Source organism: Gekko japonicus, unplaced genomic scaffold, assembly GCF_001447785.1.
Source record: "Gekko japonicus isolate JY-2015 unplaced genomic scaffold, Gekko_japonicus_V1.1 scaffold924, whole genome shotgun sequence".
Classification (NCBI taxonomy): domain Eukaryota; kingdom Metazoa; phylum Chordata; class Lepidosauria; order Squamata; family Gekkonidae; genus Gekko; species Gekko japonicus.
In genome coordinates, this window is record NW_015170303.1 from 180271 (window position 1) to 192796 (window position 12526).

The 12526-nt window shown below is 49.7% G+C and overlaps 1 protein-coding gene across 1 annotated transcript in view; it reads left to right on the forward strand.

Annotated features, from left to right (window-relative positions):
• The window catches only part of PCSK6 (proprotein convertase subtilisin/kexin type 6), a 137676-nt gene that overhangs the window by 85777 nt on the left and 39373 nt on the right, over positions 1 to 12526 (forward strand). Inside the window, exon 12 of the mRNA XM_015417963.1 lies at positions 8356 to 8544. Within this exon, the coding sequence (XP_015273449.1) occupies positions 8356 to 8544 (189 nt within the window). The remainder of the gene's footprint in view (positions 1 to 8355; positions 8545 to 12526) is intronic.

Here is a 12526-nt window from a genome sequence, read left to right on the forward strand (position 1 = left end):
GCCCCACCCCCAACGTGCCCGACGTGATTGCGTCACTTCCGGGTGACGTGCTGACGCCGGGCATGTCATGTGCTTTGGGGGTGGGGTTCCCCCCGGGGCCTGATCTGCCGGCGGCGGTTAATAGGCCTCTTGGGCAGGGGTTTCCCCACCCCCCGGGGGGACTTGGCAAGCCTATGCAGGTTAGATCTCAACAACCGGAACAGTTCTGCTGGCCTACACTGCACAGACACAATGGTGGCTGAACAGTGCTATTGCTTTGTATAGGGCTCTTTTTGTAGAAAAAGGCCAGCAGGAACTCATTAGTATAATAGGCCACACCCAACAGCAGGGACTCATTAGCATATTAGGCCACATCCCTGACAGCACAGCTCATTAGCATATTAGGCCGCACCCCCATGTTACCAGAAGTGTGGTCATCCAGCCACACCCACCTTTTGCTTCTTATTCTGTTTACCTTGTTTGTTGTCAGAACCCAGGGCCTTTTTTTGTAGCAGGAACTCCTTTGCATGTTAGGCCACATACCCCTAATGTAGCCAATCCTAATGAGTTTCTGTTGTTGGGTGTGGCCTATTATGCTAATGAGTTCCTGATGGGCGTGGCCAACTTGGGAGCCAGCCGGAACTCCATTCCTATGCGTTCCTGCCCAAAAATAGCCCTGGCTTTGTCACTATCACTGCCATGGAGTATGGTTTAAAATGGAGCTTTCCCCGGTGTCGTATCTGATTCATCCCAGGTCTTCCTGCACTGTGGCTCCTTTATCTTTTCATCTCCTCCAGCCCCTCCATAAGCCTAGGAGCTACTTGGCCTCTAACTGTTGAGAGAGGGTGCCTCGTTGGCCCTCCCAGGAAACTGACTGGCCACTTTTTGAAACAGGATGCTGGACGAGATGGGCCGCTGGTCTGATCCAGCAGACCTGTTCTTATGTGTGGTCTGAATTTGTGTTGTCTTGATGAAGCTCAGTGGGTCTGGATCCAGTCACTGCCTGGTTGGGAGACCTACAGGGTTCCCTGTGTAGGGTGTCTTGAGTTCCATCGTAGAAGAGAATTGAGATGTAAAAGCACTAAAGGAATGGCTATGCTTATTTTCCACTTTACGTGGGATCTCCAGGGTACAGGAAACAAATATCGTTTGGGAAGAAGGAGGGAAAGAACACTTTCTACTTTTTCGTTTCTTGCAAATGTGTGAGCCAGTAGTTAGTGGGTAGCAGCCCCCAGAAAGCAGAGTGCATTCAAAAGGCTGGGGATGGGAAGTTCAAAGAGCATGTGGATCTTTTGGCATCTTTTCATGGGCTTCTTTGGATGAAGCACTAAATTGTCCAGTAAAAAAAAACGTTCTGTAATGGCTTTTGTTCAGTTACATCTGTGGGCTTGTTCCTTGTGGAGGCCATGTGGGCAAACACATTCCAAGATCTCTTCCAGCCTTTTTAAAAAAAAAATCTTTAGGGGGGCAGGCATAAGTCCAATTTGCGCTGGTGTGGGTTGGCGTGGCTTTCATGTTGACAACTGGTTTTAATTACCAAACTACATAAACTTTTCCTGAACCCAGAGGATGGCTGTAAGTAGGTTCAGCCTTGCCTTGATGTGTGTTCCCTGCTTGGCAAACAACCTCCCGCCATTGCTTTGTCTCATCGGGGGACTGGATACAACAGAAAAATATGTGGTATTTAGATATAGCCAAGGGGGACGCCAGTTTTTTTGACTGGTGCTTCTTTGTGGCTGTAACGTAAGTGAGCCCCAACATGCTGCAGCAAAACAAACAGGTGCAGGGTGTCTCATCCAAGTTGAACCTGTTGGCACTTACAGAATTTTGAGAACCACTGGTGGGTTCTACCGCGAAATGGGTGTCCTGGGGATGTGTAGCCAACCACAAAATGGCGGCCATGGGTTGCTTGGGGCTAGCCGCAAAATGGGAGGCTGCAAGCAGTGTTCCCTCTAAGCTGTGGAGTCTTGTGAGCAAAAATTCTACTTTGTGAGCTACTGGCATTAAAGCTATGAGCAAGTGATTTGGCCGCTGCAGAAATTAGTTTGCTCTGGAGCCCTCCTTCCTGAGCTAAGACAAAAATGTGTGAGCCGGAGGCTAAAAAACTGTGAGCTAGCTCACACTAACTCAGCTTAGAGGGAACACTGGCTGCAAGCCATGCATGCTCCTACAATGGGGGCTATGGTTTTGAATGGGTGTTCCTCTACAGAATATCTCCTGGGTTCTTCTTTTCTCAGCCACCATGTAATCAGGAACGTTATTCCCCTATTGCAGATGAAGGAATGACGTTGAAAGAGAACCACTTGGTAAATTCATGTGAGATTCAGACTAGGAAACATGCAGTCCTTTAGCCATTATTCTAATCTGTGTCATGCCAGGGGGGTCTCCCGACAAGAATGTGTGAGTCTCTTTTCGTAGACGCTTTAGTGCCCCTGCTCCAGGTGGCCAGAGGTGGTATTGCAGCTCTCTGCTCTGCAGGGCTCAGGTGACCCAAGAGTCCCTTCCCTCCCATCAAGCTGATAATTTCGTCCTGGCTGCAGTGCCAATACTTTTTTATTTATTCATTCATTTTTCGCATTTATACCCTGCCCTCCCCAGTGGGCTTTTTGGTGCCTGAGGCAAGCTAGGCTGTTAACAACAGGTCGTTTTGGAGGTCATAGGGTCACCATAAGCCAGAATTGACATAAGAACATCAGAGACGTCAATGTTGGATCAGGCCAAAAGCCCATGCAGCCCAACACTCTGTGTCACACAGTGGCCAAAAATACCAGGTGCCATCAGGAGGTCCACCAGTGGGGCCAGGACACTAGAAGCCCTCCCACTGTTGGCCCCCCCAAGCATCAAGATGACAGAACATCACTTGCCCCATAGCCCCTATCTATACCTTGTGGCTAATAGCCACTGATGGACCTCTGCTCCATATGCTTATCTAATTCCCTTTTGAAGCCGTCCATGCTTGTAGCCGCCACCACCTCCTGTGGCAGTGAATTCAATGTGTGAATCACTCTTTGGGTGAAGAAGTACTTCCTTTTATCCGTTCTAACCTGACCGCTCAGCAATTTCATGGAGTGCCCACGAGTTCTTGTATTGTGAGAAAGGGAGAAAAGTACCTCTTTCTCTACCTGTTCTTTCCCATGCATAATCTTGTAAACCTCAATCATGTCACCCCTCAGTCGTCATTTCTCCAAGCTAAAGAGCCCTAAGCGCTTTAACCTTTCCTCATAGGGAAAGTGTTCCAACCCTTTTATCATCCGAGTTGCCCTTTTCTGCACTTTTTCCAAAGCTATAATATCCTTTTTAAGGTGTGGTGACCAGAACTGCACACAGTATTCCAAATGAGGTCTCACCATTGATTTATATAGGGGCATTATGATATTGGCTGATCTGTTTTCAGTACCCTTCCTAATAATCCCCAGCATAGCATTGGCCTTCTTTATTGCAGTCACACACTGTCTCGACATTTTCAGTGAGTTATCTACTACGACTCCAAGATCTCTCTCTTGATCAGTCTCTGCCAGTTCAGACCCCATCAATGTGTATTTATCTTTAGGATTTTTGGCTCCAGTGTGCATCACCTTGCACTTGGCCACATTGAACCCCATTTGCCATGTTGACACCCACTCGCCCATCCTTGACAGGCGAGTGGGCGTCAGCATCCTTGACCTGTTGGCACTGAGCACACACACAAACACGGGTAAAGCGTGATCTCCGCCCCCGTTCACTGGAAAGAAAAGTGAGAAGACTGAAATGAACGTTTTATTTAACTGGGCATTCGAAGTGAACAAAGCAGACAAGGTCTTTGAAACCCCTTCATGATCCATCAGGACAGCTGTAGATGCTGTTCCTGCCAAGTCAGTAGAAGAAGTTCCTCTTGCCTTTTGGTGCCCCACAAAATCTGATGCCCACATGTGGTTGGGCCAACTCTTCCTGGCTGCATGGATGTTGCCGCTCAGGCAGAGACTAAGCACTCAGTCTGCTTCTTTGCACATATTTTGGGGGGGATGGAAGCACATGCATGCTTGCCTGCTTGCTTGCTTTCTGACTCACCAGCATCCTGACAGTTGTAACACACCTTAGCTCAAAACGTGTATCCCACTTCCTGCCATTCCGGGCATCTCCTTCGCTTATTTTCCTTGGAACAGTCGAGGCCCTGTCAACGCTCTTGCGGCCCCGCCGTGTTTGTGCGTTGAAGCCATCTGGGAATTGAGATGTTTTGAAAACGGTGCATTCCACAGCTGGTCAAAGAGGATAACATCAGGGTTTCAGATGCTCCTCCCAGCGCATGTTTGCTGTTTTCCCCCAATGGACTGGGTGGCCGAGAACTCATGTCCAAGGCTGAGTTTCAGCTGGGGCTGTCTGGTGGAGCTCAGAGACATATGTTCCGGGCAGACCTGTCACCTCTGCCTCTGACCTCAGGCCTCAGCTTGAGACTTCCGGACCACACCAATGACCAGGGTCGTGTCCCTTGAATTCAGTGCTGTGCTGGGGCAGTGCAGGGAAGGACTGAGCCGTAAGTTGCTTCTCACGTGTTTCCTGTCAGGTGGGCCGGGATATGCCAGTGGCTGGGGTCCAAGAGAATGGCTTGTGGTTCTACCCAGTTATCCTTTGTGTGGTCTTGGCTGTCACCTGAGCCCTGAACAGCAGACAGATTAAATACTTCTCTTTGGCCACCTACAGCAGTGGCACCAGGGCTATTTTTGGGCAGGAACGCACAGGAACGGAGTTCCAGCTGGCTCCCAAGTTGGCCACACCCAGAAGGAACTCATTAGCATAATAGGCCACACCCAACAGCAGAAACTCATTAGGATTGGCTACATTAGGGGTGTGTGGCCTAACAAGCAAAGGAGTTCCTGCTACAAAAAAGGCCCTGGGTTTTGACAACAAACAAGGTAAACGGAATAAGAAGCAAAAGGTGGGTGTGGCTGGATGACCACACTTCTGGTAGCATGGGGGTGCGGCCTAGTATGCTAATGAGCTGCTCTGTCAGGGGTGTGGCCTAATATGCTAATGAGTCCCTGCTGTTGGGTGTGGCCTATTATGCTAATGAGTTCCTGCTGGGCTTTTTCTACAAAAAGAGCCCTGGGTGGCACTAAAGGGCATAAGTTAATTTTCATTATTTAATGTTATGTTTTATTCTTGCCCTTTCTCTGAGAGCTCGGGGGGACGACAGAAGGTGCCCCTATCTTGCTTGGCTATCTTTTTCTGTGCCTTTCCCCCCTTGACAGTAATCCTTTTTGGAGATGGAGAATCGGGGACTGGGCACTGGATTCCAAATGCGGGCACAACGTAGATCTATACAAGGGTGTCATGACGGCAGCCACTTTGTTTTCAGTCCCTTTCCTAATAGTTCCTAGCCATTTCCAGTAGCTGCCAGGATCACCGAGTGAAGAGATGAAAATGAGGTCTGAATCTTAGGTGTGAAGAGTTTCCCGTCATTATGGGCTTGACAGGGATCACTTGTAGCAGCCCTATTAACCCAGACTAGCCTGATCTCATTAGGGCTTGGAAGCTCACTGGGGTTGGCTGTGGCCAGTCCTTGGATGGGGGACCAACCAAGGAAGACCACAGCTGCCATGCAGAGGAGAGCCATGACCAACCACCTCTGCTCCTCTCTTGCCTTGAAGACCCCATGAGGTAGAACTTTGTGGAGTCTCCATGAGTCATCTGTGACTGGACAGGACTCTTTAACTTAGGGATCGCTTGCCATGGGGACACCGTTTCTTATGGCATCCCTGTGGCCGTGACTTGTGTGCGTGCTTTGGTCCTTAAATGATCGAAGGAGAAACACCGTAGCATTCACGGGGAATTTAGGATACTGTCGTAACTGAGCAGAGAGAATGAACAGGAGCTTTGTGGCACCCAGAAACACAAATAAGATTTTTTAATTTTAGCATTAGCTTTTGTGGTCTAGCTTCTTACTGAGGAAAGACAGGGGTTTTGGACATAGTCCACTACATTCCACAATTCAGAGATTTGTTGTGGGCATGAGAGTTCTGAAGGACACACTGAAAGGAATCTTATGTTCAAGGGATTCCCTTATGAGTTCTGAGAGAGGGGCAACTGAGCAATAGCCCCTCCTGCCATTGTTGCAAAACGGAAGGCCCTAGGGTTGCCAAGTATAGCTTACCTCCACAGTGGGGGACTCCCGGGTGGATCCCGGAGAGCGCGCGCCGCACGCATGTCACCAGGAAGTGACGTTATGACGCCAGGCACGCTGGGGGCGGGCCACGACCATTCCAGGGGAAACCATAGAGTCACTTCCTGGTGACGCGCATGCCGGGGTGGGGTTCCCCCTGGGGCGGAAATCGGGCCTCCAAAGCGGGGGGTTACCCGCCCCCCCGCCCCCACTTGGCAGCCCTAGAAGGCCCACACACGCTGACCTTCTGTGGTGCAGCACGCTGACAGGGCCCTGGCAGGAAAGCCCCATGGCCTTTCTTTCTACACAACGTACCGTATTTGTGTTCTGGGCTTGATTTGGCACGTCCACATTTTAGATCAGGATTCCAGGTGCCGAGGAGTACTGCTTAAACTGAATCCAGTCAAGAATGTTGGCACAGATCCGCATCTTGAAATTGGTCCATGCTGCATGCAAATAATGTTTTGATGTCTCCTTGCAAAAATAAAATAAAATAAAATCCCTCCCTCTCCCTGGGAAATGACATCATTGTTTATAGCGTTTTTTTTCTACTCTGCCTTTATGAAGTAAGGCCAAATAAAAGACAGACGATGTAATCCCCGCTGAGAATTTTCCAGCATATGCTCAGAAGCCTCCCTGGAGAAATCCCGGGGATGGACAGGTCGCTCCCTCCCAGTGAATTAGACATCAACAACACGCTCCAAATCCTGTGCGGGGAGTTTGCCTGTTGCTAGTGGGTGGGTGACTGTGGAGTAGAGGGATGTGGCCTCGAAAAGCGTGAAATCCTCTGCTGGAGGAGGCCTGGGAACGCTGCTGAGATTGGCTTCTGAATTAAGAGAAGTTGCAAAATATCACTTTTTCTTGTGAACCGAATTAGCATTTCCACGGACTACCCCTTCCTAACTCAAGGAGAACCTTTTTTACACAACATAGCTTGAGAAATGGTGGCGCCATCGACTGGAAACTGCTGGGGGGGGGGAAGGGGTATAGCAAGGCTTTGTGCCTCTGCTGTGGGCTTCCAAGGTGTCTGGTTTTTTATACCCCGCCCTTCCCGTGAATGGGCTCAGGGCGGCTTACAGCAGTGGCCCAATTGCCAATAAAACCAATAAAACAACATACATCATTTCATAATAAGTTAAAACATAAAATCATAAGGTTTGACCCCTGTAAGGATGGATGAGCAGCCATGATGAACTGGAGCAATGATCCATCTAGTCTAGTGCACCATCCTGTTTCATACAGTGTCCTGTCAGTGGTCCCTGTGCAGGGAAACAGGATGGTGGTCTAGGTGGACCATTAGTCTGATCCAGGGCTTTTTTTTTGTAGAAAAAGCCCAGCAGGAACTCATTAGCATAATAGGCCACACCCAACAGCAGAAACCCATTAGCATATTAGGACACACCCCTGACAGCACAGCTCATTAGCATATTAGGCCACACCCCCATGTTACCAGAAGTGTGGTCATCCAGCCACACCCACCGTTTGCTCCTTATTCTGTTGAACGGAAGGGGAGAGCTCCAGAGCTTTGGTGCCATGACCGAGTTGGCCCTCTCCCAAGTTGCCACCCGCCCAGTCTCAGAAGGTGTGTGTGTGGGGGGGCGGGACCAGAAGCAGGGCCTCCACAGGTGACACCGTGGTTGGGTAGGTTCATAAGGGAGTATGAAGCAGACTTATAGTCAATCAGACAATTGATACATCAGGGTTTAGTGTTGTTTATTCTGTCCACTGTTAGATCTCCAGGCTGACATCTTTTATGTCTCTTAATGCCTGGTCCTTGTAACTGGAGATGTCAGGGATTGAACCCGGGACCTTCTGCATGCAAAGCAGATGCTGTACCATTGAGCCATGGAGAAAGTCATAGGGTATGCCCTATAACAGTGATGGTGAACCTTTTAGAGACCGAGTGCCCAAACTGCGACCCAAAACCCAGTTATTTATCACAAAGTGCCAACACGGCAATTCAACCTGAATACTGAGGTTTTACTTGAGAAAAAACGACTCATACATTAATTTAAAATGATCCAAACAAAGTAAGGAAAGCAATCCCAAATGCTTTCATTGACTTAAAATTATTTGGCAGAGAATTCCACGCTTTAATGATGGTCTGGGCCTGGCTGGGGCAATGGCATGGGTGCCCACCCGTGCCATAGGTTCGCCACCACTGCCCTATAATTTTTCTTAGACCAACGTAACTTTGCCTCCCAGAAACCGCAAGCTTTCCTTTCTTTCCCACCACTTAGGTTCATCCCTACCAACAAGACAGTGAGAACGACAACGGTCACCAGTGCCTGTGCTGACCACCGCGACCATCACGTGGTCTACCTAGAGCATGTTGTTGTGCGGATTACCATCGTGCACCCTCGGCGGGGAGACCTACAGATCAGCCTGACATCTCCTTCTGGAACAAAGTCTCAGCTCCTAGCGAGGAGGTGAGCCGAACTGAATCTTGGATGAAGCACCATTTCTGTTCCAGAGCATTTACAGCTGAGATGGGCCATGGCTTATTAGGTTTCTCCTGCACATCTGCCAAGGAAGAACTTTCTTGGGGGAAGGAAGGAGAGAGAGTCGAGCTCTGAAACTTCCAGTTCCACCGGGCTTGTAAGATGGTGTTGTGCTTACGTTCCAGCCTCTGTGCCACAAAGTGGGATCGTAGTTACCCGCTGAGACCCCAACAATGCTTCACAAATGTGCATAGTATTTGTCATGTTTTATTCATCCAGGTGCGTTTTTGCACAACTGCACATTTTCAGTACTGCTTTCTTTTCTTTGCCTTCTTCGGTAAGCACAGAAGCGACGGCTGCTGTGCAGAATAATACACCCAGGGGAACTGCATCTCTTTCTTCCAACTTCAGCCTTGCTTAACCATGAACACTAACAGGAGGCAACTGATTGTCCTTTTGGATTTTCCTTCTAAGAGTTGTCTAGTTTATAATCTGGGAGGGGGAGGTTTGAGGCCATTACTTTTATCCGTTGCAGGCAGAAAGTGGGCTTGAGGTCATGCAGCTGGAACAGGACTAAGAGTAGTGCTGGAGAAGTGAAGGCCAGAATAAGGAACAGAGAGGGGAGCTGCTCAGGAAGCAAAGCAAGAAGGGTAACATTAGGGTCAGTTCCCGGAGGAAAGGCGGCAAGGCATAGCCCTATCTCATCTGAGTTTGGAAGCCATGCTGGGTTGCCATAAAATTGGTTGCAACTAAGACGGCACTTACGGACATGGTGGGAGTTCCAGCCAATCAGAGCTCCCATCCAGATGTGCGCTTGCAGGCTGAACTTTGTTAGAACTAGTGGACGCCACATTCACAGCTTCCTTCTGCCAGCTGTTTCCTTGTCCTCATTTAAAAGGGAGCCCTTGAGTACCACCAAGATGCACTTGCTTCAGGGTTTGTAATATGGACTCTTTGCCTTGCGTAGGTGCTAGTGCCAGGGAGGCAGAAGTGTTCGTGTGTCCCTCTTCTGTTTTTGGACGTTGCTTAACTGAAGTAAGGAAGCCGCGGTGGCTCAAGTGGTCAAGACGCTGAACTGCAGGCTGTGGAAGGTCGGTAGTTCAGCAGTTCGAGACCCAAGTGTGCCGCATGACGGAGTGAGCTCCCGTCTCTAGTTCCAGCTCCTGCCAACCTAGCAGTTCGAAAGCAAGAAATTGCAAGTAGATAAATAGGTGCCACTTCGGTGGGAAGGGAACAGCGTTCCGTGCACCTTGGTGTTTAGTCATGCCGGCCACATGACCACGGAAACGTCTTTGGACAGCGCTGACTCTTCGGCTTTGAAACGGAGATGAGCACCGCAACCCTAGAGTCGGACTCGACTGGCTTTCGAGCAAGGGAACCTTTACCTTTACCTTTAACTGAAGTAAGATGTCTGGATGAGCCCCTGGTTTTGTCTTTCCATATTATTAGCCCCCATTTCTTTTCTTTGTTGTGTCCCCACTTGCTACTAATCATTGGCACACAGCAAATCTGGGGGCTGCTTCTGCCAACACAGGTGTGAAAGCGGATGGCTTCTGTCCTAGCTGGATGGCATGTCTTGCCATGAGTCCGGTCTGGAACCCTGTCCCGTCACACTGCCCCGCTCATAGACTCTGATCTTCTCAGACAGATGGCAACTGCTGATTCCCAGCAGTGTCCAAATTCTAAAGAACAGCACTGGGTAGTGCTTTATTTACTTTTATTTATTTCCATTATGTATAGTCCGCCTTTCTCACGGGGACTCAGGGTGGATTATGCAGAGTGAGTCAGTACAGTCGACAAAATTAGACACTCAGTCACAAGTGCGTTCGGATTTTAGAAGTCTGGAACCCCCAGAAGGAACTAATGCACAGCACAAGTATTAACACGACACATTTAAGCCATACAGAAATTACATCATACGATCCTACTTCCACAGCAGTATAGAACGCAGTCCCTAATCATTTATCCAAGCAAGTTGGTGGACCATTTGGTACCTGTTGACTGTGAAGAAAACCCCTCTTGAATAATTCAGGGTCAGGGGCTGGGTGCGGTCAGAGTCCAGAGTCGGTGTCAATGTCAGTCTCAAGTCAGGGTTCCAGAAGTCAGGCAAGGCAGAGTCGTTCAGTCCAAAGTCAGACACAAGAGCAAGCAGGTCCGAGATCCGAGTCCAAAGCCGGTCCAAAGGTCACTGCGGCAAAGCAGAGTCAGGAGCCGTGGTCGCAGAGTTCACCAGGTGGTGACTTGTTGCTTCCACATCCAGCAGTCTCCCTTGACTGGCTCTTATAGGCGTCTGCTGGAAGGTCTTACTTGCAGCCAACTGCTTGGGAATTACCCTGCAGCTACTCACCATCAGCAAGCAGCTGGCATCAGGCCAGGAGACGTGTACTTTGTCTTCTCTCCTGGAGCTCCATCTCTAAGCCTTCGTCTCCGGTGCTCAGAGGGTGTGGGTGAACCTGGAGGGCTGGTAACAACCACCTGGGTTTCCTCTGTTGGAATGGACCTGGAAGGTGCTGGTGGCTCTGCATCAGCTATGACCCCTGGCAAGCCTGCCGCTCAACTTGCTTGCCGGCTTCTGCTGATTCAGAGCTGGCTACACGGGACTCCTCTCCTCCTGAGGAGTCCATCTCTCCTGACTGAGTTTTGCATCGTTTGTGGAAAGTTTGGCATTCAGTTCTGCAGAGTTTGCGGGAAGCCAGGAGAGCGGGAGCCATTCCACAAGGCGGGAGCCACAATGGAGAAGGGCACGTGCATGGGCAGTTGTTGGTCTTGCCCATTTGCAGGTTGGCACCCGAAGAAGTCCCTGCTGACACGAGTGAAGTTGTCGTGGTGGAGCAGGGGGGGAGAGGCAGCCCAGCAAACAAGAGAGGCTGTGAAGGGCTTTGATAGCCAGCCCCTTAAGATGAGCCTGGCAACAGATGAGCAGCCAATGGAGCATCCGCAGAGTGGGAGTAAGATGCACGCTCCATCTAGCTTCTGTTAGTAGCCGAGTCGCAGCATTCTGGACCATCCGGCGTATCAGAACTGATTTTGAGGAGAGATCAATCTACAGGAGTCTGGTCTTGATGTTAACTGTGTGCAATGCTCCCTCTAAGCTATGGAGTCTTGTGAGCAAAAGTTCTACTTTGTGTGCTACTGGCATTAAAGTTGTGAGCGAGCCATTTGGCCACTGCATAAATTAGTTTGCTCTGGAGCCATCCTTCCTGAGCTAGAGACAAAAATGTGTGAACTGGAGGCTCAAAAAACCGTGAGCTGGCTCACACTAACTCAGCTTAGAGAGAATGCTGACGGTGGGTGGATCCAGGTGGCCAGGTCAGCCATAGCAAGGTAAGGAGCCATCTTACAGGCTAGGCTGAGTTGGTAGAAAGCCTTTTTTTGCAACGGCATTAACTTGATTCTCCACGGTTAAACCTGGATCCAGTATGACTCCGAGGCTTTTAACTGAGTCAGCAAGGCTCAGCTGAACTCCCATTAGAAGTGGGGAGAACAGTGTCCTTCAGGACCTCCCCCCCCCCCCCACCAGCTTTACCTCTGTCTTTTCATGGTTTAGTTTTAAGCTGTTAACTTTCAGCCAATTAACCACCATGGCGAGGCAAGCAATTCAGGATCTCTACCACATCACCAGGAGATTTGCATACGGACATATAGAGCTGAGTATCATCATCCTATTGATGACAACCAACCCCAAAACTATGAATGGTTTGTCCTAGGGGCTTTACATAGGGATTGAAAAGGATGGGAATAGAACTGCATCCTGTGGAACCCCACAAGGTGGTCGAGCTAGGATCTGGGAGACCCAGGGTCAAATCTGCACTCTGCCGTGGGAAGCTTGCAGGGTGACCTTGGGCCAGTCACACGCTCTCAGCCAGACCTACCTTGCAGAGTTGTTGTGATGATAAAATAGAAGAGAGGAGAACCGTATGAGCCACTTTGGGTTCTCACTGGGGGGGGGGGGGTTTAGATCAGAGGGGGC